General features: G+C 45.5%; 1 protein-coding gene across 1 annotated transcript in view; it reads left to right on the forward strand.

The window, feature by feature from the left end:
- Positions 1-24,733: 24,733 nt before the first annotated feature.
- TM9SF2 (transmembrane 9 superfamily member 2) overlaps positions 24,734-26,602 on the forward strand; it is a 30,410-nt gene continuing 28,541 nt past the window's right edge. The window contains 2 exon segments of the mRNA XM_039560918.1: positions 24,734-24,864; positions 24,866-24,949. Of these exon segments, the coding sequence (XP_039416852.1) occupies positions 24,817-24,864; positions 24,866-24,949 (132 nt within the window). The 5' untranslated portion in view covers positions 24,734-24,816.

The raw sequence follows: 26,602 nt of genomic DNA on the forward strand, positions 1-26,602 counted from the left end.
ACACCAATTGCAAAGCCTTGTAGGAGGCCCATGATTGAGCTTGCCCTGCACAGGCAAGGAGGGAGGAGAGTTGGTGAAAAAAACCACGTTTAAGGCAAGAAAAGTGATTTTTGTAAGGGGGGTAAATGTGTCATCCCACATCACCTGCGGGCTTGAGACAAGCTGGCGCAGCCCTGCTTGGTGCAGCTGGAGCTGGGAGGGCCAGCTCAGGCATTTCTCCATGCAGCAGCCATTGGCCCTGGGACCACAGGGGCTGCTGAGGTCTGTGTGGCAGGAAGACTCCTTGCCCTGTGTGGAAGATGTTGATGGAACAGGGGGACTGGTTTCTCACCCCAGGATGCCCAGATGAGAGATGAGGCTGAGTACATCAGCCCATTTTGGCCCAGGGACTTGGTTTTGCCGAGGGATCTGGTCTTGTGTGAAAGTGCCAGCGGGGTGCTGGAAAGAAGTGGGAAGAAGCTCAGGAGAAGGAGGTGACTTCTTTCTCATTCTGGGTCTATCTGGAGCAGGGAGGGGACATGGAGGGAAACTGCACTGCTGAGCCCCAAACCACATCCTCTCCATAGTCACAGATGCCAAAGAAACGTTGATTCACAACAAGAAATTAGGAAAAAGAAAAGACAGCAAAACCAGATTTTAATCCTCAGATGCTACTTTTTAGAATACCTAGAGGTGAAATCTGCTGCCCTCTGTCCTGGGAAGCAGGCTTAATAGCAGGGAAATACACTCTCTAAACACCTACCACAAATTATAGGGACCGGGTGTCTGCGCACCTAGATGCGGAACGTCGAGACCCAGAGTCCATCCTGCTTCCACCCTCATTTCCTCAGCTGCAGAGGTGAATGGTGGCAGCTCTGGGAGCCGGTGCCCGGAGAAGGAGCGGCCCGGAGCCAGAGGCGGATCCCGGTGCCACTAGAGGTCACCGTCACAACGAGGGACCGGCCCCGAGCCGCGGGCGGGGGACCCCGGCCGCCCCTCCCGGGCCAACGCGGGGCTTCCCTGCTGTACGGGGCAAGCACCTGTGCCGGGAAAGGCGTGTGGGAGGGGACGGAGTTAGAACAGCCGAGCAACGTAAAGGAGGGCGGGAGAAATCAAAGGTTTGTGCTTTGACAGCAAGGGCTTCTCGCAAAGACTCACTTTGCCATACCTGATAGAATATTAGTCATTCGAATAATAATTAAATATTTTAATACTAACTAATTCTACTTATTAGAGAACTTAAAAACATTCAGAGGGAAAATGCCTTTTTTTTTTTCTTCGTTTTTTAATTTTTGAAACTCCAGACAGCTTTTTAAGCCTGCAGTGTCCTATGCAAAACCTTCCCTACCACAGCAGTTGGAAGCTGATTTTTTCCAAAAGCTTCAGTGCCAAGTGTCTCCCACACTGGCACCTCCATCAAACACGTCTTCACATTTCCTCACCTCCACAAACAGTGAGGATGTGGGCAGAAATGGGGTCCCAGCCACGGCCAGGCTTTATGGGAGCTGCTGCACCAAAATCTTTGGTTTTGAATATTTTCTTCTTAGTGCTTATGAATTAAAGACATTTAAGAAAACGAGGTGTTAAACTTGCCCAAGGGAAATACCTACGATTCCCCTAGAGCTTCCCCCATGTCCTTCCTTGGATGTTTTCTCTCCTGCCTGAAGTGAACTTCAGCCTCTTTGGGCACAGAGAGTTCCCACTTACATGCCTCAAGCGTTCTTGGGTAGGGTAAAATTTAAAAGTAAGTAACCCTCATGGTTTTAGCCAGGTTTCGCTTTGAATCACCAACTCACCTCAAAGCAAAACTGAGAAAAAGCTCTGGGCTAACTCTCGTGTTCTCAAACCTCGGACTGTCGCACGTCTTTACTTAGAGTGAAATTATTCAGAGCTGATGTGAGAAGCTATTGCTCCTGTTAGAAACCAGACAAAACCCCCTCAATTTCAGCGGTTTCAGGATTTGTTTTTAGTGGCTACCCCCATATTTAGCTGGCGGAAATGCTGGTAGCAATCACCACCGCTGTTGCAAACTCACTCTCACTTTCCACCCTTTGCCAAGCGGCTACTCTTGTTACACTGCTTTTGGGGAGGACCTGGACCTAAAGTCCCACACTGGACTGTGAAATGCCACTCGATAAGGAAGACTGAGGGTTTTTTCGCCAGTGGAAGGTGATGGGCAGACGGTGTCAGGGAGCAAAACCTGGTCAGTATGGTGCAGCCACATAAAACACCTTTCCTCATGAAAGCAGGGCTGTGAGGGGGGTGCCCTCGGGAGCTCTTCCAATGAAATTTTCCATACAAAAACGTGTTTTCTTTGTGCTGTAAGTGTTCGACAGAAATGTTTTGCCTCGATGTTGCCACTGTATACAGATGCCATAATGCTGGTGGGCATCTTGATAGAGACAAATCCTTTCCCTTTGCAGCTTGTGAAACAGCACCGAATGAACCACAATGGTTTGGGTTGAACCTTAAAGGTCATCTCATTTCAATCCCCCTGACATGGGAAGAGACACCTTCTGCTACACCAGGTTGCTCAGAGCCCCTCCCAACCTGGCCTTGAACACTTCCAGGGATGGGGCATTCACAGTTTCTCTGGGGGCCGTTCTAGTGTCCCACCACCCCCACAGTGAAGAATTTCTTCCTGATAGTTAAACTAAACCTGCCCTCTCTCATTTTAAAGCCATTGCTCCTTGTCCTATCACTACATATCCTTGTAAAAAGGTCACCAAGCTCCTATTTACCAAACACTTTCTCAGCTGTCAGGGCTTGCAGGAGGAGAGGGAGAAAGAGATTCAGGGCCCTGCAGTGTGAAAGGCTTGGCTGGGAGGACGCTGCTGAAGAGTATTTTGGACCCTTATGTCCCTCTGTTCTTCTTGTCTGAGCCCCAGGGGCCAGCAGTCATTTCCACGTTCCCAAAGCATATTCACGAGTTTTTGCAGGCACATTGTAACAATCTGTGTTTGTACAGGCAGTCCCAAGAACTTCTGCAGCTTTTGAGCTTCCCTGCAGCTCCTTGGCACATGTCAGGGGAGTGACTAGTGCTTCCTGGCAAAAATAAGGACGCTGGGGTACGTGCTCCAGTTTAATTTGTTTTCAGAGATAGTCCTCCTGACACAAGGCTGCATGTGGGGAGGAGGGAGGAAAGAAGCCAATGGGAGGAAGCACAACAGCCAGAGAGCAGTGAGGCCCTGGTTTCTGGAGGACACCTAAGGGTATACTGGCTTTTAAAGGTGTCATCTGGCATTAGAGCCCACGTGGTGTGGGAGAGCCCCAGATGTCACACCCAGAGTCAATGCTAATGCATTTCCTAAGGTGTGGAGGAGGTCTTGGTACATAGGGCACACAAAGCCAAGGCAGGTGAAGGTTCCCACCAGTCTCAGCTGGAGCATGTGCCACCTCAAGCTCAGGACAGTTTCTCTCATCTTCTAAGGGAATCTCCTACAGAGACTGTAGACAGCCAATAAGAAAACCTCAGTAATAAATCCTGTGGTTCACTGGACTGAAATTGCCAAAAGCCAGTGCAGCTTTACTGGGGTTTATGTCCATTTAATAAAACGTGCTTTCCATCTCACTCTGGAAGCACATGACCCCAGAGATTGAAAGCAGGCCAGGAGAAGACCAAAGGAAAACCCCACTGTAGGTATGGGACAAACTCCAGTACAGGCAAGTTAGGTGCTGATTAGAGACCATAAACGCTTGAATAGAAAACAGAGGGTGAGCCAAGGTGCTGGAAAATCCATTCCCCATAGGAACGATAGGAAAAGGTGAACTGCAGCTGATAGAAGCCTCTGTCTGGCAGCAGACGGCCATGGAAGGCTCCTTCATGTACCATTTGATGTAGAGGGGGATCTGAGGACTAATTCTTAAGCCAGCATTTAGGCAGAGCAAGGATCTTGGTGCATTTCAGCCTTCTGTAACTTCTGGCTGCTTTATTGACAACCGGCATGGTGAGGTCAAAGCACAGCAGAGACAAAGACAACTCAGATACTCTTTTTTGTTATTCAGGCATTAAGTGAAAATTGGGAAGACATACATGTACCCAGAAAGCAGGTACTGTGCAAAAAGTTTTAAATTACAAGCTAGTTAAAGGAAAAAATGTACAGTAAGACGGTTTTGGACATCTAAGTTAAAAATGGTTCCCACCAGTGCTGTCTTTATATGTTACCTACCAAACCCAAGAAATAAAAGCAACAGATCCATGTTATTTTTTAATTTGGTGATCAAATAGTCTTTACTAATATTATCAACTGAAGCTTGGAAAAGGCTGCTAGTAAGACCTGTTCCAGCCTTGCCTAGCTTTTGATGAGAGTTTGTAAACAACATTGATTGACAGAATTCAATTAATTAGAGGCAGGTTTTAAAGATCATGGGCTTGCTTTCAACCAGGAAGTTAATTCTAGTTAATTCCTTAATCAATCACAAAAATAAACAGAAAAAATTGAAAACTCCTCCCAGCAATCACCCAAACAATTTGAATTATTCTTCTTGGAGCGATGTCAATGACTTCAATGTTTAGGGCTTTTGAATCTACCTAGGAAAATTAAATTTATGGCATTTTGACAAATTGGAGAATTTTGAAATAACTGACATTTTTGTGGTCTACAACTTCCTCACGAGGGGAAGCAGAGGGTCAGGCATTGATCCCTTCCCACCGATGACCAGTGACAGAACTTGAGGGAATGGAATGAAGCTGTGTCAGGGCAGGTTTGGGTTGGGTTTTAGGAAGATTTTTCACCCAGAGCGTGGTTGAACACTGGAATGGGCTCCTTAGGGAAGTGGTCACAGCACCAGCCTCACAGAGTTCAAGAAGCATTTGGACACTGCTCTCATACACATGGTGTGATTCTTGGGCTTGTCCTGTGAAGCGTCAGGAGTGGGACTCAATGATCCTTGTGGGTCCTGTCCAACTCAGGATATTCTATAATTCTATGAAAAGCATGACACAATTATTTATTGAATGAAATCACTGTGTTTGTGTGCATCAGATTCAGGATCTCTGGACTCACCCGCTTTCACTGAGATGTCTGCAAAGCATGTGAAAAAAAGTCAGCTCTAATATTCATACACAGCCAGTGGAGCTGAGGAAAGACAAACCTTCTGGAACTTCAAGTGGATAAAAAATAGGGAAAAGTTACAAACTGGTAGCCTGGACAGTGAATTTAAAAACTGCACAGGTCTGGTTACTGTTATTTCTTAGATTTGGGACATAATCCTGCTCTGATTTGAGTCAATGGGACTTTTGCTATTGAATTCAGAGGGACCAGAATCAGCCACTTTGTCTTCTCCAGACCTGACCACTTTATTTGGAAATATAACTTTTAAAACACACAGTTCTCTCTTAAAATGCTACAAAGTAAAGCAAGTAATTACATTAGGCTCTACCTGAAGCTCCAGAGAATTAATACAAAGGCTGCTTGAGTCTTGCCAACTTTCACTATTACATTTTACTAGCACCATATGCAGCACTACCGTACCTGCTTGTTTCACTTAGTAAAATCGTTGGGGTTTATTTTGGTTTGTTTTGGTTTGTTTTTTTTCCTAAGGAACATGCAATATCCACAAACAAAAGCTCCAGGGAGTGGGGACCAGCTCAGAGGCCCATATGGTCTTAGTATCAAAGTAATCAGAGAGGGAACAGGTCTGTTTGCTCAGCAACCCCACCCTTTTGGCAAACATGCGAGAGTTGGCTCAGGAAAAGGTGCTCTTTTGGGTGGTTTCTGTTGCTTGCTGTCATGCAAGAAACTGAAGTGAGATTTCCAGTGTTATTTTCAGCGCCCTTGTACCCTAAAAGGAAAGAAGCTGTGAGGTAGGGAGAGAACTGGCTGTGTCAGCTTTGAGACCATGGAAAAGTCGGGGACACTTTCCTAAGGACAGCCAGGAAAGGGTTCTGCAGAGGAGAGTTTTAACCAGAAAAAGCTTAGCATGGGATTCTCAATTGACTAATTCCAATGGAGGAGAACAACTGAATGCAAATGACACGTACAAGGTTTCATATAAAGGCCAAAGTGTCTCCTAAGGCAGGGTAAAAGTTGATGAGGGATTTTTCATCACTGGACTTGAAAATATAGTGACTTCTTGCTGAAAGATGAGTTTTGAAGACCAAAGACTCTGCCAGTGTGCTACTTTGACATGCACAAGTACATTGAGCTGTGATTACTGCAAGGCACAACTGTGTGGAACTCTGATATCAATGACTTTAAGACACTGGCTAGATAAGGCTGACAAGTTTGTTTGCAAACTTGGTTCTGAACCCCAGCATAGACTAATGCACACTTGTAGATGCTAGGCTGAGACCAGTCCGTGGGAGACAGCATCTGGCAGAGCTGCCCTCTCCTTCTGACCATGTGAACTGGCTGATGGTTTGGGACAGGATTCTCTGTTGCTCTGGGAAAAAGAGCCACAGAATCACAGAAATGTTTGTTGCATGGGACTGCTGGAGCTCACCTAGCCTAACCCAAAAAGGGTTTGTGTTTGTCATTTTTGTAGCTGCTCTTCAAGCAGACCTACTCTTCAGGGCTGCTGTTCTATCACCCTTTGGGCTTCCTTTCACTGGGAAAAACAAGCCCAGGTCCTTCCATCTCTCTCTCACTGTATCTGCACTCTAGACACTGGACCATGGTGGCAGCTCTTAGCTGGACCTTTCCAGTTTTTTCACATTCCCATTGAGGGAGAAGTCTCAGAACTCCAGCTGTGGATGCACCAGTGCTGGTGTACCGGTTTGGCCAAATTTAGAAATGTATCCTCTGAGAGAAGGCACAACCATCCCTCCTCCACACCAGGTTTGGGAAAAATAAATTTTCCTTGAAGGAAAGTGAAGGAGATAAAACTATTTATTTAACAAACACACAGGAAAGGAAAATAATGCTAAATAATAAAATATCTCGCTGTGGAGAAAAAACCTGGGAAACTGTCAGAGTCCTCCCTTTGGTCTCCTCGGAGCTGGGGCTTGGCCCAAGGCCAGGCCCTCTGTGCCTGGTGGAAAGTCCTCCTGATGTGCTCTGCTATTGAAGCAGTCCAGCAGAAAAGGGAGAAAATCCGAAATTCCAGGGAAAGAAAGTTCAACTCTCAGTCTCTCTCGGGAGAAAAAGAAACTGAACCACTGGCCAAAAGCTGACTGGGCAGCAGCAAGCCGGGTGCTTCCTCACTCCCCTGCCGCAGCTGGGAAAAAAAAATCCCTGTCTCTATGTGACCTTGAACAAGCTGCAAACTGCTTTGAGAAAGTTTTTCTTAGTTTTCCTTCCCCCTCTCAGGCTCAGTTCAGAGGCATAGAAAGGCACAAGAATTAATTTCTGGGCATTGAGCAGCGATATGGGATACACATCACAAAGTCACCCCAAGACAGCTTGGAAGGGGAAGTGCATGGTGCCAGATCTTTGAGCCACAGCCTCATGTTGTAGGCGAATGCATGGTGCAGACACCACTGTACCTCCATCCATATTCCCACTGCTGACTGTCAAAGGGGTCTAAACAGTTGATATAAACTAGGAGAAACAGAGTGATTTCGGTTACAGCTACAACTTTGCCTCAGTATCTGTATATAACTTTCCATGCTTACTCAGCAAATCAGAGCAGAGCCCAACCTACATCCTCTTTTTCCTCGAGTTCGTCTTTCAGTCTAAGACTTACCAAAACATAGTTTTATATGCTAATTTCCTCATAGTAAACCCCTTACTGTATGTCATTCATCGATACCAAGCGGTGTACATGTAAGAGTAGGCTAATATTCTGTGTATATTACCGACTTTATGAGTTAAAGAATTACAATGTGCTTGCTTTATTTAGGTGGTAAACTTTTTTAATGAGTCTGGAGGGTCCTTTACATAAAAGTAGTGACTCTAGCTTGGAATCTCTTTCCATGTTTATTAGAAATGTGTTTTACTTTACTGTGAAAAAAGCCAAGGAAACATGCAGCCCTAAAGTCTAATGAAGTAGTTACTTGTGCAGTCAAAGTTCATAAATTTTAAACACATTTAATTTATAAATTGAAAACATAGCTTGCACTGGCTTTTTCAAGATTATTGCTTGCCACAGGGGTTTTAGGGTAGTTGCCGGGCCATGCATGTTACCTCTTTTCTTTCTAGGCCAACACTGGATGTTCATGATTTTCTCACATTTGTGTGTGTTTGTTGGGTTTTTTTAATAAAAATCTTTTCAGAAAGGTATCTCTTTAGAATATTAAAAATCATAACCCATCCATCAGTCTCAGCAGTCTCTTTGTTCTCAACTTCGATATGATTTGCTTTTGAGCTGACACTTTGAGAGCTCTTTCTCCTGGTGAGAAGCCCTCTGTCCCTCTGGAGACCTGTCTCCTGAGCTAATTGGGAAGAGCAGTCCCTGCAGCGGCAGTCTGAGCTAGATTCCAGTCTCACACCAATAAAACCTCAGTGCCAGCCTGGGTGAGGAGCCCAACTCCCAGGAAAAGGGAATTTGGAGAAGTGGGGAAATGAAGATGCCAATTCCCTACTTTTGCCCTGTGCATTTCACAGGTTGCTCATCCATCCCTTGTGAGCAACTCTGGCTGCACAAGCTCCACCACGATTTGTCCTATTTGCAAAGCAGTCTCAGGTACAAAATATGCCATAGGGTTGTCTGGCACACAGCAGTGCTCTACCTGTTTCAGGAGGAGATGAGAGGGGGGTTCCAGCCTAATGCCAGCTGGAATTTCCACCAGCCATCCTCACTGGGCATACTGCTTCATGTTGGTGCCACTGTGAAGTGAGCCAGCAGATAGCTGATGACTGCAGGATCACCGTTTGTTGACACAGAGCCACAGAAGGTCAGTTCTGGAGCTTCAGGTCACTTTACATGGATGTTATAGAAATGGGAATGTACCCACGATAAGGGAAAACATCAAACCCACAACACCTAGAATAGCAGTGTTGGTATTTAACTGTTGTATCTTTAGATTTATATGGACAATTCCCCCAAGCTTCTTGCAGCAATATAGCAATGCAGGTAAAGAAAAAAGGGAAGCAGGGCTCACTGTCTCTGTTTCCATGCCCCCCAAAATGGTCAGTTATACCCAAGCCATTTCAGAAAGATATTTGTGTGTCACCTGGCCTCAGCATCCACATGCCACAACATTCCTTGCCTGGATACCGAGTCCCTGTCCTAACAGTTACAAGGGCCACTTCTGCATGGCTCATCCTGATGACTACATCCTCAGTCGAGCAGGCACCTCAAAGGGCTTCTGCAAAAGGCAGCTGTGAGATGATGCCCTCCCAGTGACTGATGCAAGTCCCTGCTCTGGCTCACCGTTTCTCCCACCTCTTTCCACCGTAAGCCCCACAGTCCCTGTGTTGCTGCCAGGCTGTCGGCACACACCAGGCCCAGCCAGTGCTGGGAGCAGGGCCAGTAATTGGAAAGGGGAATTGCAAAGCAGCAAAGCTTATCAACAGGCAGTGAGGGAGTGTTCAGCAGCCACTTCAGGGGCCAGCCCAAGGTCCGGAGCGGGTTGGCAGCCTTTTGTTTGGTAGCATGGGGTGGACACGCACGGCTGCTCCGCTTTGAGCAGGCACCACTGAGGTTAAAGCAGGGTGGTGGCTCACTGGATGGTGTAGCCTTCTCCTTCTGCTGGGGCTGCCGAGGCTGTGGAGGAGAGCAGTGCTGGAGCAGGGAGCAGGCATGGCACAGTGATCAAGGAGCTCACTGAGGGTTTTCAGGATAGCCTCAGGCATGGCTTCTTGGCCTCAGGAGTGCCACCAAGCACCATTACTATGCACAGATGTATCTTTTACTCATTAACCAAAGCTTCTAAATATAGCCCCGACTAGCACTAGCAAGAGATGGTGGGTGCCCTCTGTGGTCAGGTCTTTGCTGTCTGCCTACCTGCAGCACTGGCACCTGATCTTCACTTTGACAGTGCCCTGTCAGGTGCCCTCTGCTCTCAGCCCTGGGACACATGGATAATTTACATCACAGGTTTCCTGCAACACACAGGAAAAACATGCAGCCCTGGGAATGGAGCCAGCTTCTCCCGTGCTCCTGCCAGCCCTCAGTGCCTCATGCAGTCCTCCCCTTCATCCCTGAATCAACTCCTAACCAAAACATATCGCTTCCTTCTGGGAGAAAGCAGGCTCCTGGTGCAGCCAACATGGGTAAAACCCATGAGTTCAAAGCCGGATTCCTTTTGCAGGAGTTCTCACTCATACCTAGGAAGGGTCTATCAGGAGCTCTCCATTGTTGGCAGGGGAGGATTGAATCTTATGAGGCAGGTAAAATGGAAACTATTGCCTTTGCTGGGAAACTTTCAGGACATATCAGGAATATCTGATATACTTGTATGATTAGGTTCCTGGCTTCAGCCTTGGCTTGATGGCAGGTTGTAGAATCTCCATACCTGCCAATCACTCACTGCCAGCCAACACTTACTCCTTCACTCAACAATTTATTCTAAAAAGTGGGCAGCTGGGGAAGAGGGAAGACATTTCATGTTCCTGTGTGGATTTTGGGCTTCATCCTACCTGTAGCTTCTGCAGGAGTTATATGTGTCCATTCCTTCTCCCAGTTCTGCAAGAATTGAAAAAGACGGTCAAGCGGGAAACACTAAATGACTGTTTGCACTTTGTCTGACAAAGAGAGAAGTTATGGATGTTTAAAGGTTTGTTGCTATATTCTAGGTAAAGGAATATGATTATGACATCTTGCACATTGAAATATGATGTTACTTGACACTTAGTGTTAATTTAATTTTTTGTCCATTCCTAACAAAATAGATTTTCATGCAGTAAAAATTCTAGGTAGTCCCCAAAAATCCTCAGAGCAGTCTACCATGAAACTTCATAATTGCTCTATGTGAATTCCTCAACTCATCTAGCTCAACCTGGTTTCCTTGGAGTAAATGGAAGACCATGCTTCTCTACACCTTGAATTCCTTCTGTTAGAATATTTGAGGTAGGATAGCATTTTATATAGAGAAAAAATAGCTTGTAATTGGCACAATATGCTCATCAGAAGTAACCCACCTTTTAGTGAATGGCCTCTCATCCATCCTCCCTTGCCCACAGATAATTTTTCACAGTAGCTGGAAATCTAACTACCCATTTCTTCTCTCGGGAAAACAGTGTGAGAATAAAAATATGTCAGTGAGCAAATATTTGGTGGCAAAGCCAAAGAAATCATGTTCTTTTGAGACAGAACTCTCTTTACTTACAGCTGAATAGACAGAAATTAAGTTTTAAGGAATCCGGGCTTCTTGCCAATTCATCCCCATCTGCTTGTCAAGAACAAATGCTTTGTTATTTAGCTTGGTGAGGGAGCAAAGAGCAAGAGAGAGGGCAGTGGGCCATGGCCATGACCTCCCACAGGCACTCCCCCACCCACAGGAGCTGCTCTTGCCTGGGACCTTCAGTACTAATGCTCCATGCTAGTGACAGAGAGAGGGCCAGGACTGGCTTGCCAGCAGAAGTAGGCACCATTCAGGAAAAAAACCCATCTGGATAAGAAAGAAATGAATGATGATGAATATGTGAGGCTTAAGAAAAACAAAGGTGGGTGTGGGAAATCAAGAAAGTAGAGAGATTTTCAGTGTCCCTGTGAGACCAAGGTATGTCACATCACTGATAGGAGCTAAGAGACTTCTGGGGGACTATGAGCAACTGAAAGAGTTGGTAGTGCCTGGAGCTATGTTGTTATGTCACCAGTATTCTCTAAAAATGTGAAGAATTAGAAGAAGAGCAAGTGCAAAAACCATGTACCTCTACCACAGCAGCAATCCTACGAAGTTCAACATGGAGACATTCAAAAGTTCTGCATGTGGGACAGAATAACCTCAAGCTGTGAAGCAACAGCTCTGCTGAAAAGGACCTGGGGGCTATGGTGGGTGACAAGAGGACTATGAGACTAGAATATGATCTTACTGCAAATAGCTAACTGCAGACTGCATGATCAGAGTGCTGGGAGGAGGGTGGCCAACAGATTGAACTGGGTATCTGCATGGCACTGGTTAAGTCTGCAGGTGGAGTACAACATTCAGTTTTGGGACTCTTGCCTCAAGGGGGATGTGAAATACACTGGAAAGGTCCAGCTAAGGGGTGCCACTATGGTCCAGTGTCTGGGGTGCATATGCAGCATGAGAGAAGTGGAAGGAGTTGGGCTTGTTTCTCCCAGTGAAGGGGAGCCCAAATGGTGATGAAACAGCAGTCTAAATCTGCCTGAAAAGAAGGTACAAAGATGCCAGATCCAAACCCTTCTTGGTGGTTTCAGGGAACATAACAATGGACAACAAGCACACATGGCAGATGTGGAGCGTCAGGCTTGCTATTAGGAAAGCTTTCTTTACCAGGTGCTCCAGGGAAGTGATGGCAGTTCCTGCCTTGGAGGGTTTTCACAATTTGGCCGGATAAGGGCACAGCTGACCTAACAGTGGTGCTAGTCCTGCTTCAAGAGGGGTGATCTCCAGGATGCCATCTAACCAACATTTCTGCAATCTCATTTCTTGATGTAAAGTTATCAGTGTAGGTACTGCCTACTTCACCAGCACGGATGGAATTTTAGGAGAAGTTGTAAACAATCAATGCAGCACGACACAGACAACTTGCTGCAATCCAAACATGTCACCCAGCCTGAATTAATGAATGCACAGGCTGCATATTCAGCTGCATGTATTTTCCATTCAGCCAGATCACACAAATACAATTGTGTCCTTTACAAAGCTTTTCCCACCACACCCGAGGTGCTGAGGCACTAGCAGACTCAGCTGTTGATTTTCTGTAATTGCTTCCAGATTCACCATTTTTGGCAGGCCAAGTCACTACAGATTGCTTTCTTTTTTTTTTTTTTCCTTGGGTTGAAAAACTCCTGAAGCACTCAACATGCTTCAGACACAAATACAGTACTAAGAGGTCTTACAGCCCATATGAATCCATAGATTGCTGTGTCAGATGCATTGTCAGCCTGCCAGACTACCACTCTGCACTTACTCATTTAGATGAAGGAGGATCAGTATAGGAGCTGATCCTTGCTGAAACAGCATTGTCAGGCATCCAACATACAATATACTGGCCAGTGCAGCCAGTTTCAGTATCTGTGAACACAAATGCAGCACCATGTAATGTCAGAATCGTAATTACCCTTTCCACACTTAAATTTTCTATTATTTTAATTTAGGAGTATAACTGTTCTACATGTTGCAAAGTCATGCTATTTAGGAGACCACCAAAACTGAAAAAGCTGACTTGCAAAATTCTTGGTGTTGACAGATTTTGGGTTGTGTTACTTCCATTTTCTCTACAGCACTGCACTGTGTTCCTGCTCATCCAAAGCCAAGAATGGCAAACAAACACCTCTTTCTGAGCAGTGCCACGCAACCTTTTCAGACCTACCCACCATGTAGGAATTTAGAGATGATTTTCATTATAGGTATAGTGAGATTTGCATTGTTACCAACTTCACATCAGGTGTGATCCTTCTCATTACAGCCTCTGTTTTCTGTTCCTGCCTATTTGCAGTGATCCATACATAGCATGGCAAGTAAACTTCCCAAGGAACATACTGTAATTTCCAGAGAGAAAAGGTCACTGAGCGAGCCATCTTCATTTCACCAGAACTTCCCAAGCCTTTCTGTCTCTTTCCTATGTAAATAATATGCATGGATTTTTTCACATCTGATCAACCTTCTTAAATTGAATCATAAATTGAAGAGGCAGTTTTGCATTTATCTGTATTCTACACAACCTTATTATCTTTGGTGAGATATAGAAGACAGAGACCAGCATGTAATTTGAAATTTCCAGCATTCCTCTAGTCTACAATGAATTCATAATACAGAATAGCAGAGATAATAATTCCCCTACTTGGTGTTTTACATCAACTTTTGACATCCTAATCCCATTGACTGCTAATTTAATTAAGTTTTACACTAACCTCCATCCTGTTATCGACTGGGACATATTTACAAAAAATGTTTAAAGCATGTGATACTTTAAAAATGATCTCAGCAGAGAACTTACACAAAAATCAACAGGAGGACCTACTGCTCCTGGTGCTCTCTTTCTCCTGAAATACCTAAGCACTCCTAACATGTCACTTTGAAAAGGGCAATGAGGGCACCTAAGAAAGAAATTTACTTGCAAATGAAGCCACATAACCTTATTAAACCACTTTGTGTGGGGGAGCTGGGAAAACCACCTCTTGCAGTCTACCCAGTAGAAAAATACACCTCTTGGTTGTTTCTAGTTATTCAAATTTGAGTGCTTAGAGACCCCACCCACCAAAACATAAAAGGGAATTCATTATAGGAGGAGTTGCAGTAGGTTTGCTTGGTTTTCTCCCTCACTTGGGAAAACAAAAAGCTTCATGCAAAGGATCTTAATATTTTTGTTGGCATAGGGCAGTGTCTTGGTTTGAGACAAATTTAGGAAGAAAATGCTCTGGAATGAACGTCTCCCCCAAATACAGGTTTTTGGCACTCCCTCCCCCACTGATACAAAAGGAATTTCTTGGAGGAAAGTGAAAAAAACTATTTATTTAACAAACAAAGTGCCAGCAGGGCATAGGAAAAATTAATAACTGTTAAAATATTAAACCTTCTCAATGCAGAGAAAGCTGGTGGGTTTAGAGCTCCCTCTGTAGCTGGCTCAGCCCCTCCCAAGGGGCTGGGGCACGGCATCCCCGCAGCCTCCCTGCCAGTCCACAGGGTCTGATGATCTGGTTCTCGGATCACAGCTAGGCCCAACAGTTCCAAAAAAAGTTACCGGAGGATTTTGGTACGCTGGTACGCAGTCCTGGGAAAAAACCTCTTGCCTCAGCTCACAAGCCAGCTAGCAGCAGGAAAAAACTCTCTGCCGCTGCAAGCAAAGCCAAGCAATACGGGGGAGTGCGTGTGTCCTTGAACACAAACTACACTGAAGAATTCATCTGGCTTCTCTCCCCCCCTTTTCTGGACCCAGCTTAAAGCTATGGGACCCATTTCTGGGCAGAAAGCAGACGATAGGGAAATACAGTATTATCATAAAATCACCCCAAGACAGGCAGGTTTGTACTGACTGACCCAGCAAATCCGGGTCTGTTTACAGTCACACACCACTGCTAAGCAGGCAACAGCATTTCTATGAAACTGCAACACTAGATGTGTAATATTGAACAAAGTTTTTAGTCTGGACATCATTTTGTTATTCTTAGAGGAAACAAAGTTACCCCATTTTGTGCCACCTTCTCTCTCCACACCTTTCTTCCTCTTCTGTCTTCCACATACTTGGCTGATCCCTTGCCTCCTTTGTGCCCCACTCTGCAGTAGTTTAATGAAGACCACATGTCCCTAGTTTACTCATGAAAGAGTTATATGGGACAGTGTCAGAAGCCTCCCTTGTACTGCCTGCCTGCAAGCCACCTTTTATACCATCTTTTTGACTGTCAGGTCATCTTCCTAGGTGATCACACTGGCCTCTCCCCATTCCTGCTGGGAGTCTTCTGCATCAGAGTGGTTTCTCATCCCATCTTCAGCACCTCTTTTAGGAGCCAAGAGTTCTCCAGGGCTCCCTTTTCCATTAAAATTCCTTTCCACAAGACTGCATTTACCAATTCTTTCAGTGTGTTGAAGTCTTCTGGTTTAACTTCATTAGTCCACTGCTTTTGCTCCCTCCTCTCCTGAAACTCAAGAGCTCTGCTGATTTGTGATCTTTTCCACTCAGATCACCCTCCTCCAGCAGCAGCTGCCTTTCATCCGGTTTTCCCACATTAACCAGCAGCAAACCACAAGCCACCAGGTACAGCTGCACACGCCTCATGTCACTGGAGCAAAAAGCTGCTCTTTATCCACAAAACTTCAGGGATGGGCTACACATTGTAATTGCCTCATGAACACATATCTAGGACAGAGTTTCAGGTGCTGTGGGGTGTACCCTACAGGAGGTATAGGCATCACTTCCGCACATTCCCTGCTGCATGCAGGGACCTGGTTCAAGGTATAAGCTCACTGCAGTTAAAGAAGGATGTTTGTGACTCTGCAATCAGACTCCTAGTCTCCATGCAAGCAATTCCACTAGGAGCCAGGAACCAGCTCAAATGCTTTGGCTCTGTGCTGTCCCCCACTCCCAGTAAGCCCTAGGCTGTAACTGACTGGAAAGAGAAGTCTGGGAACCTCAAAATTGTGTTGACATCCCTGTCCCTGAACCAATGCACTTCTTTCCCCAGTAACAGGCAGTCAGATGTTCAGATGCACATACTGATTTTGCACAGTTCCCATCTTGGCTGCTGAATTTCTCTCTGAGGCCAAGGGAAGTGGCATCAGGAAACCAGCAACACTGATTGTCTTAAGAAAGGGCAACAAAAAACTGCCAACAAAACCCACAAAAAACAAGGTATATAAATCTAAAATGCAGAATTCAGAAAAACAGGAAAAAAGAATTTTTGCCTGGATTTCTCCCAGAAACAGCCACAAAAATTCTCTTTTAGGCTGATGATCAAGAAAATTATCTTTTAGTTCTACCCACATCATCTTACGTGATATTTTAAACATAATATTATTCACTATAATTTTTCACTTCTAATTGCAATGTCCTTTCACTTTTTTTACTTCTTAGTGCCAAGCTTAAAAGAGCTAAGTAAAACTCTTTTCAGTGTCAAATCCTCCCCAATTTAAAGGGCTGGGTGCATTGAATTACTACTACCATTTAACACACATCCTGCTTTTTGTGGTTCTCTGTCTTGCTTTTGCTTTCCTCCACTTATTATTTTCTTTCCTTTCTCCATTTTCTATTTCAGGCTGTCAAGGAGAAAGCAGAGTCTGACTCCCGCAATGAAATGCTTCACCTGGAGAGCCTGCTGAGAGTGAAATTGATAAAGGACAGCACCAGCCCAGGCAATTTCACTCACAGCGGGCACTTGCAGGTGAAGCACTACCATAAAATGGAGCAAGGTTACTCGCCTGCTACCTCCCAGCACAAATCACCAGTTGATAGCTGCTTGTTTCATGATCTTTTCACTCATCTCCTGCCATGCACCACTTGCACTGACCCCAGTGCAAGAGGCAGGAATCAGGCACGTAGACCAGTGTTTGCAGGCAGGGGCTGAGCCCAGTGCTCCAAATGTTGAGCACTTGGCTGAAGGCTGGCCTGGCCACGGGACTGCTCAGGCCACCTTCCCACCAGTGGGATCTTTTGGAGGATGCTTGCAGTCCCACCCACCTCTTCATGTAGGACAACAGTCCCACAGAGCTGTGACCACTACAACCGCCTGACAGGACAAAGGCAACTTGTAGATGTTTCTGTAAAATCTCTATAGGGTACCAGCCTGATGTAATTTAAGATAACCTATACATTATTTTAGCTGGTGATTCCCATGGATCTATTTCAACACAGGTTTGATCCCAGGGGGTATCACTCTCACTGTCACTCCAGCAGTGCTTTGCCTCAGTCCTACTTTCTTCACTATGTGAAAATCTTGTGTATGAAAGAACAATTTTAGTCAGCTCAGGATTTTTTTATTTTGATAGGAATATTCCTCAAAGCCTGACTGATACCAGGGCTGATGTTTTTCCCTAAGACAGGTTAGTATAAAGAATAGTCGTAAGAGAATTGTGGTGATGCAAGGTAGGGAAGCTGGGCTCTGCCATCTACCCTTTTTTTCAATACTAGGAGTTGGGGATGAAACTCAGCATCTCCAGATTTGGAAAAAGCAAGCAAACAAACAATCTTTTCTTTCATAATTCATCATGTATTTAACAAGGTAATTACACTAATTCATACCCAAGACCAAAATATTTTGAAATCTAAAAAGGCTTAAGTCTTTCAGGGGAACAATCATAGTTGCGCTTAGATCACATGGATAAAGCAGGCTTAAAAGTTACAACAGATAACCTTTCTCACACTTCAGGGCATAAAATTCCAGGAATGGAAGGGATTATTGAGAAACTCCCCTTCTAAACAGTGCTTCTTATGAAGTGCTATACAATCCTTGTTAGAGACTTGAATACCAGGCAGTGCCAGACATATGACAAAGCAATTCCTGTAGCACTGGTGGGGGAAATCATTGCTACAAATATTCTTTCTATAAATACCTGTCATACCATTTACAAAATTCAAGGACTGAAATTAAGACCTAAGGAGCACAGTGAAAACTCAACGTACTTGAATACCCTGCTCCTAATTTGGAACATAATTCTCAACTGAAATTAGTGGAAAAATATGAGTCTCAGAAGGATTTAACTGCCTCAATGCCTTCATGTCTGTATTGCCAGCAGATGCATCCCAAATCAGCTTTGCAGCCTTTACTGTGCTGTTCCAGAAGGCTTCTCACAATCTGAAGTGCAAAATTCACCACCAGGAACTGGCCTTGGGTAAAGACCTTTATCAATGAATGTGGCTGATTACAAGTGTGATTATTATCATGCCATGGGAGGACATAGGGCAAGGAGAGAACACTTCAGAAATGGGACCACAGATTAACTACTAATAAGCAGATGATCTCTGTGTGTCCCCATTTATAAGCTAGATTATAATACTTTTTAAAAATTATTTTCCCCAAAAGATCTAGTTTAACTCTTGTCAAAGATTCTGTGCAGCCTCTTCTTGGAGGAAAAGAAATCCACAACAGAGTCTTCTTTTCCTAGTTGATAGAAATCAGTGACCACTAAGAGTGATATTTAAACTTGAAAACTTAAATTAGTCTGTACATTTAAGATGACAGTAAAACTATTACTTGATCATGCTTACTGCTGAACAGGTAATTAGCTCAACTCATTTGGGGGTCATAGAGCTATAAAAAGAAAGCATTTCCGTTTGTTTTATCCACAGACATATTACAGTATAAGGGTTTGTTTCTTTGCAGTCTCTGTAATTCATACTGATGTTAACAGCATTGTATTCTTACACACTAATTGGTGCAGCCTGAACCAGACCCACTCCAAACACGGGAGATGTGATCCAGGCAGGCAGCAATCTTCCCACACTTCCTTTTGTGCCAGTTTAAAACTCACCAGGGACCTCAGAGAAACCTTACCTATAGAAACAGCTGAAACAAGTCATAAATGTATCTGCTCCCAGGGCCCAGAGTGCTCAGGCTGCTCTGGCTGGTGCCACATGCTCCCTCTCCCTCCTGGAGGAGTCTGGCTCCTGGAGGAGTGTTTGCTGCAAGGCATCCCCACATCCCTCTCAGCACACTCATTTTGCTGAATGTTCTATGCCATTGTTCAGGCAAAGGCATCAGCTGAGCTGAATTTAGCTTTAAATATACTGTAATTGTCTCAGCATTTTCTTTTTAGATGTAATTCATTAGCCGTTTTTACCTGACAGAGCTCTTCTTTGCCTATTTTATTCAGTCAGTCCTTTCTCTTTTTAATTTAGGGAGTCAGCATTGGACTGATTGCATATTTCCAGTGCCCTATAAAACACAGGGAAAAAGAACATAGGCCTCCATAGCATACTAAAAGCCTGAAAGAATTTATGTTAAATATTAATTTGAAGTTGGTCATAAAATCACAGGAAGTTCTGAACCTAATGCCTGAACAAAGATAAAAAAAAAAAAAGTGACACAATATCAGACTTGCAAGTCATAAAACCCAAACAAAATTAGCAATGGCACAACCAGATGAGTTTCTACACACCTTGTGACTACTCAGAACACTGCCTTGTTTACATAGGTAATGATGTGGCTTCTGTATGAGAGGACATGTTTTTCCTGAGAGACTGCAGCTCTACTTGGACCTGAAGGAGAAGCACACCTCACATTCCACCAAGCTCTGCAGAGTAGTCACAGGTTGCAGCACAGCAGTGGTCCTGAGCTGCAGGCAGCCAACACCTCCCCACAGGAGGACTGTGCCTTCAGAAAGGCAAACCAGCAGGATCTCTGCCCTGGCACCTCACAGATGATGCTGCCATCCATCTGCATGGGCCAAGGGCTGCTCACACGATGCCTCTGCTCCCCCATGTAACATGGTCAGTGCCATGTTGCAATTGCCATGGAAACTTTGGAGCCACAAAGGACTAGAGCACTCAAGGTGCTTGACTCCCACTTCAGGCACAGAGCCATAGCTCTTCTGTAACCCTGCTCTACTGTCATCCCATTGAGGAGGAGCACAGCCCCCTCCATTTTCAGGCTCAAAGCTCCCTGAAGTTGTCTTTCAGTCACTCAGGGAAATACCTTATGCTTAGCAGGATTGGCATTATTCGAATCTCCTCAGGTCAAAGTGATGCCATGATGATTTTTTGCCTTTTCTTTTATACCCCTGTTATACCTTTTTACAGCTTCTGTATTCTTAGTGCTTTTTGCCTACATTCTTGGACTTGTTTGTTCAGCTAGGAGACTGAACATTTTAGAAGCTTCGTAGGTAGAGGATAGTGTGCCCCAGACCCCAAGGTCCTCTCCAGAACACATTCTGTAAATTAAGATAGAACTATCCAGGGGAAGGCTCCTTGGGGAGGGGGGCTCATTCAAGCCTCTCATTGGAGAATTTTTGATAGATATCCTAATTAGTAAGACCTATAATGTTATACCAGATCTTTTGAGAGTGTGCATTGTGGTGTGCATTTCAGTGCATTCCACCTGGACATAGTGCACCTAAGGATCCTTAAAATAAATACCAAGGTAAAACCCCTTTTTCCCTTCTAACCGTGTTTGACTCTTAATTTTAAGACCAGGAAAAGGCATCAAAAGTGGCATCAATCCTCACGAACTATAATCCTTCACCTGTTTCATCTCTGAGACATTCTAAGGCATATTTGATGCAGCTGGTGGGGGCCGGGGGCGGTTGGAAATTGCTACCAGCAGTGGTAGTTAGCACAGCCATCTGGGACTTTAATTCAGCTTCCACCTCCACCTGATGAAGTCTTCACCCTTACTTCTCATTTTATAGAAAAATGGCCAATCTACCAGTGTAGGGGCTACTTAACAGCAGGGGATTTCCCCCCAAATATGAAAGACTAATATGAAATTTGTCATTGTTAGTGCTGGTTGCCTCAGGAGAGAAAAAGAATGCACTTATTTACTAAACTCTGTATTTTAGTTGCTAGGGGAGTTTCAGGTTCCAGGATGCAAACAGATAGTTTATATTAAAAAAAAAAAAAGTTGAAATGATAATTAGCAGCAAAGCGGACATTAGCTGTATCCAGTTAGCACCCTAAACATGGTGCAACAGAGCGTTATTTTGTTCTTTGGTACTAAAATGGGAACTGAATTGTAACCTGTAGTGGGGAAAACAACTGTGTGCTTGCACCTGCTGCAGCAAGGATTATTTGTCTGTTCCACGGCAAGTGGAACAGGCCCACAGCTTGGCTGCTAAGGCACTATAGTGAGAAAAGCAGATTGCAGTGCCCTCAGTCAAAGGAGGGAATACGCTAGAAGAAGGCATTAGACACTAAGCTATAGGATATGAGGGACATTTAGGCCTTTGTTTCTGAAATGAAGAGCTAAACTGTGGGAACTGTGAATATTTGGAAGAAGAAGGCACCCCTTGAAGGCCAAACATGAGCAGCAAAATGTGAGAAGCACCATAAGAATAGAAAAAGTTACTCACAACACTTTCTGATAAAAAGAAGGGGTAGGAGTGACACTTACTTCCTCAGAAGTTTCCAACTTCTCTATATTCTTATCTTTGTATTTTCTTATGACAATAATTTATCAGGAAAAAACAGAAGGTCCTTTTGCGTTGGCTTCTGTTGGTTCATTAGTCTCTGAAACAGTATTTTTTTCCTGCATTTTATTTCACAGTCTTGCATAGCCTTGAAATTTCTGATGATAAAACCTGTGATACTTGTTCTTCCAGTACTAAAACCACACCCCCTGAACTTTAACCTATGGCCATAAAACTTGTAGCAGGCAAATTCAAGAAGAGAAAATATCAAGTATGTTGCCACTGAATTTCTCATTAAATTAGAGAAGATGTGTTTTGCCCAGCTTAAAATTTGATCTCAAGGACCATGGCCATTCCTGCGATTATAAACCGTGGTTATAGTTGCTCCAAAATGACACGGCCCACAAACTGTTTTTCTGTATCACCTTTGCAGAGCAGTGAGGAGGGAGCATCGTAGCATATGGCACCACATCCACAGAAATGCTGTTTGGACCAACTGGTAGAGCACTCCTTAAAATAGGTCTGAGTCAGCAGGTTTTGCAGTCACGAAGGCAGAGCAAGAGGAGGGATTTAAGCAGAACACAAAGCATTTAAGCACACACCGCAACTCCTACTCATGGCGCAGCTTTTGGAGTGTTCTCAAGGAAGAGGAGGATTAGATGGGCAAAGGCTTTTAAATATTCTCTCATGTGAAGGAATGGAATTAGGCCCACAAAAGTAATTTGCTTGGAATATTAACCTGGGAAATGGGAGATACATTTGAACTCCCTGGTGGTAGAAAAGAAACTGAACTCGGGTCATTTACAACCTGATTATCCTAACCATGAGTAATTTTAAATAAAAAGAGGGAACTGGGATTTCCTCTCCAGCTGTGCTTGTCATAAGGCTTGATCTTATAACTGTGCTCTCAGGATGTCTACAGGATGAGACAAGTAGGAATTGGAATGAGAAAGGTAGATGAACATCTTATATTTTAAATATATGGAGAGTTCAAAAATATCTAATGTATATGCTATAAATTAATGCATTTATCTCAAACTTCAAGAATGGCTTGTGTAATGTCAAAAATTCACAAAAATTTATTAAAATAACCTTACCTAAGGCCTATGTTATGTGGTCTACGTGCTTAGATGCTCAACCCTGTATCTGGTGAATTGACCCACCCAAAGCTCCACCCTGCCCTAGACAGGTTGGCTACTGTAGGATTGTGTGATCAACAAGTGTGCCCCTGATGCCCTGTAGTAAACAGAAAAACAAAATAAAAGATGTTGTGAGAACAAAGGCAATTAGTGGAAATGCTGCAGCATTTACAAAAATAGTTTTTCATGAGAGGGTGTTGTTTGGAGTTTCTGAAGGTGCACAAGCCCAAACTGAAGGAACGTGTTAGGAAGTAGGGAAAGGTAAAATGATAATCTGAGTAATGTCCTCTCCTACATTATCAAAACAGAGTTTTTATGTCTGCCCCTCTTATAGGGTGGGGGTTTTTTGTTGGGGATTTTTTCAGTAGATTTTTGTCAGTGCTATACAACAGCAGCTGTCAATGACATGGAGGGAACAGGGACATGGGTTGTTCTGAACACTCAGCTGCAATGGACAGCCACCACAGCCAACATCTGTCTGTCTGTCTGTCTGCCTGCCTCCTCCCCAGCTCCACTCAGCCAGCAGTATGTCTCACCCCAAGACTTCAGTCTGAAAACTGTGATGAGTTGTCTACCCAGAAGAATTAAAAAAACCAAAAACCCATGAGAATTAAAAAGACCAAAACCAGACAGGGATGTTGGTTGCTCTGGGTCTGGTATGGGCAATATCACACCATGGTCACATGACACCTGGGTCTGGAGGCCATCCTGGCTCCTTGACTACCCAGCCTTCAGGGTTGATTGCTCCCTGCCTACCTGTGTCCATCATTATTTCCCCACAAGAGTCCATGGGACGAGAAGTGAGGAATAAAGACTGGATTATCTGTTTTAAAGAGACTATATTTTGCATTAAGTATTCCATATTTTGTAAAAAAAAAAAGTCTCACTCCCCTTCCCCTCTTTTCCAATGGCAACCATATTCTGCTGCATCTGGAGGAAGCTCCTGTTTTGTTTCAGTACTCTGAAACTAACTTTATATTCTAATAACCACTTCATCATTTAGGAACTCTTGAAATGAAAACTATTGGGAATTCAAGGGCGTTGGTAAGAGGGGCTGGGCATGGTGGTTCCCTCCTCCCGGTGAAACCCTTGAGAATTAAAAAAAAACACACAAAAAAAACTCAGACAAAATTTATTTTAAAAAAATATGTAACTTATTTTTAAAAAGACAAAATTTATTTTAAAAACATCAAGGACTGCAGGACAGGCATGAAGCCAGTGCAGCCTGACTGGGATCGGTGGACCCAGGCTTTGCTGGGACTGACTGCCTGGGTGCGGGGGCCCCAAATGGCCACTGAGCACCATTCCTGTCACCTGTGGACATTCGAAGGCTCACTGAATGGGACAGGTGGGAAGGGACCACAGTGGGACATCTGGTCTAACCTCCCTGCTCAGGCAGGATCATCCCAGAGCACATGGCACAGGATTCCGCTCAGATGGTTCTTGGGTATCCCCAGTGAGGGAGACCCCACAGCCTCTCTGGTCAATCTGTTCCAGTGCTCTGTCACTTTCACAGTAAGGAAGTTCTGCCTCATGTTTAGGTGGAAGTTCCTGTGCATCAGTCTCTGCCCTTTGCCTCTCGTCCTACTGCCGGGCACCACCGAGCAGCGCCTGGCTCCGTCCTTTTGGCACCCTCCCTTCAATACTTATGGACATTGATGAGGTCCTCTCTTAGATGTCCCTTCCCGAGGCTGAACAGGCCCAGATCTCTTCGCCTGTCCTGGTAAGAGACAGTTCTAGTTCCTCGATCGTCTTTGTCACCATCCGCTGGACACACTCCAGGAGTTCCTGTCTCTCTCGTACTGAGGAGTCCAAAACTGGACACAGCACCCGAGCCGAACAGGGCAGGATCACCACCCTTGACCTGCCAGCAAGGCTCTTCCTCAGGCATTCCCGGTGTCGCTGCTGCCGCGGCGCTCCCGGCGGGACGGAGCTGCGCTGCCATGGCAACAGGGGCGCGAGACACCCCGGAAGCGAACGCGCGCGCCGGCCCGGCCCCGCCCCCCGGCACTCGGTCAGGCGGCCCCGCGCGCGGTGGGTGACGACGTGTCGCGCGCGCGCCAGAGGGGAGCCGGAAGCGGCGCGGGCCGCGTCAGGGCGGGCGCGGGGGGCGAGAGACGGAGCCGCGACCCGCGCTGCCGCCCAGAGACCCCTGGCCCCGCCGGCCACAGCCCTGCCGCCCCCGACCCCGACATGGCTCTGCGGCGGCTTCTCCTCATCGCTGCCGCGCTGGCGGCGGCCGGCCGTGCCCGCCGCCGCCTTCTACCTGCCGGGCCTGGCGCCAGTCAACTTCTGCGAGGCCGGCAAGGAGAAGCCCGAGTGCAAGGTGAGCCGGGGGAGCGCTGAGGGGAGGCTGCTGAGGCCGCCCGGGTGCGATGCGGCCTGGGTGTTGTTCCCCTGCCGCGGGGGCTCTGTGGTGGGGTTTGTCCGGAGGGTTTGTAGCCGCCTTGCTCGGCCGTACCGAGGGTCCCCGGCGGTGCGGGGGCTGTGGCTGCGGGGACTCGGAGCGTGGTTCAGTTCCCGCTGTGCTCGAGTTGCTCAGAGTTGTTAGGGTTGGAAGAGATCTCTGATCATGTGGTCCAACCCCCCTACCAGGGTGGGGTCGCCTGGAGTAGGTGACACAGGAGCGCGTATGAATGTCTCCGGAGAGGGAGACTCCATGACTCCCTGGGCAGCCTGTTCCATGCTCTATCCCCCTCACTGTAAAGTTCTTCCTCGTGTTGAGGTGTAACTTCTCGTGTTTGAATTTATGGCCACTGCTCCTTAGAAAGGAAGTTGATAAGACAGAGGACCCAGTTGCCAAGCAGAGGTGCTTGGCTGGCTCCTGGCTCAGCTCCGGCCTGGCTGGGAAGTGGCCACGATCCCTTCGAGAGAAGGAGAGAGCTGTCGCCTCATCCAGTGAGCTACGGCCACGTTGGGGAAGTAGGAAGTCCTGGCTGGTTATCTCTTGGGTCGTTTCAAATCCTTGCAGGAAAGCTGTAGCAAGTAAGGATGGCAGTGACGGGTCATGCCGAGGGGTGTGTGTGATTCTTGGCAGCAGCAAGCAGCTGGTGGCTGGAGCAGATATCAAAGTAAGCACCCGGTAACACTTTCCTTGCCGTCTCTTCCTGGCTGCAGGAACCTGAAGTGTAGGGGCTTCTAGGCTTCAGAGTGTCGAGTGAAGCTTAAACTTACCTTTGTGCCTGCCGAAGTGACGAGCAAAGTTCACATAACCAAATTAGTCGCTTGTAATGCTATTGGTGGGGAGAATTAATGTAAATCTCCTCTGATGAAAAATAGTCTTTTCTCCTTTGGGGCACCTTTTGAAGTTGTTTCCTACTGCCGTGATGGAAGTTGCAACAGACTGTGCTTTAATACTCAAATGAGAAAGTTCAAGACCAATCAGTTTTATGATCCATGGTCTTACTGCTGTAGAAAGTGGCTGTCTTGCACTTTCTGAGCTCTCAGCTTCTGCATTACATGAAACACTGGTTTGTAATTCTTTAGAATAGGAGGCTTCTTAAACTATATGCTTTTGGTAGATACCATGTGCTGACTTTATCCTTTTGCCGTCTTGAATCAGCAGAGCCGGGAATAAGCCAAGCACATAATGAAGACACTTGAGTTGTAGTAGTAAAATATCCTGTGGAGGTTCTTTTATAGGACCACAGAAATGGTGCTTGAAAGTGACCTCAGCAGGTCACATACTGCAGCCTCGTGCCAGCAGCATGAGAGGACAGAGAGCACCACTGTTGTCAGCACTAGATCAACTCAGCTCTACCTTTGTTTAAGCAAGCCTTGGAAACGTCCAAGCATGGAGCATCTCTCTCCTCCCTGGGTGACCTGTTATAGCACTGCACCACCCTATTAAGGACTGGGTTTTTTTCAAATACAGGCTAAAGCTTTCAAGCTGCAGTTTGTATTTTTTCACAACATCCCTGAAAAACATTGCTATGTTTGGATTATTCCTGTTTTAAGCTTGTAGAAGAAAGATTTATTT

This window comes from Corvus cornix, chromosome 1 (genome assembly GCF_000738735.6).
Source record: "Corvus cornix cornix isolate S_Up_H32 chromosome 1, ASM73873v5, whole genome shotgun sequence".
Classification (NCBI taxonomy): Eukaryota; Metazoa; Chordata; class Aves; order Passeriformes; family Corvidae; genus Corvus; species Corvus cornix.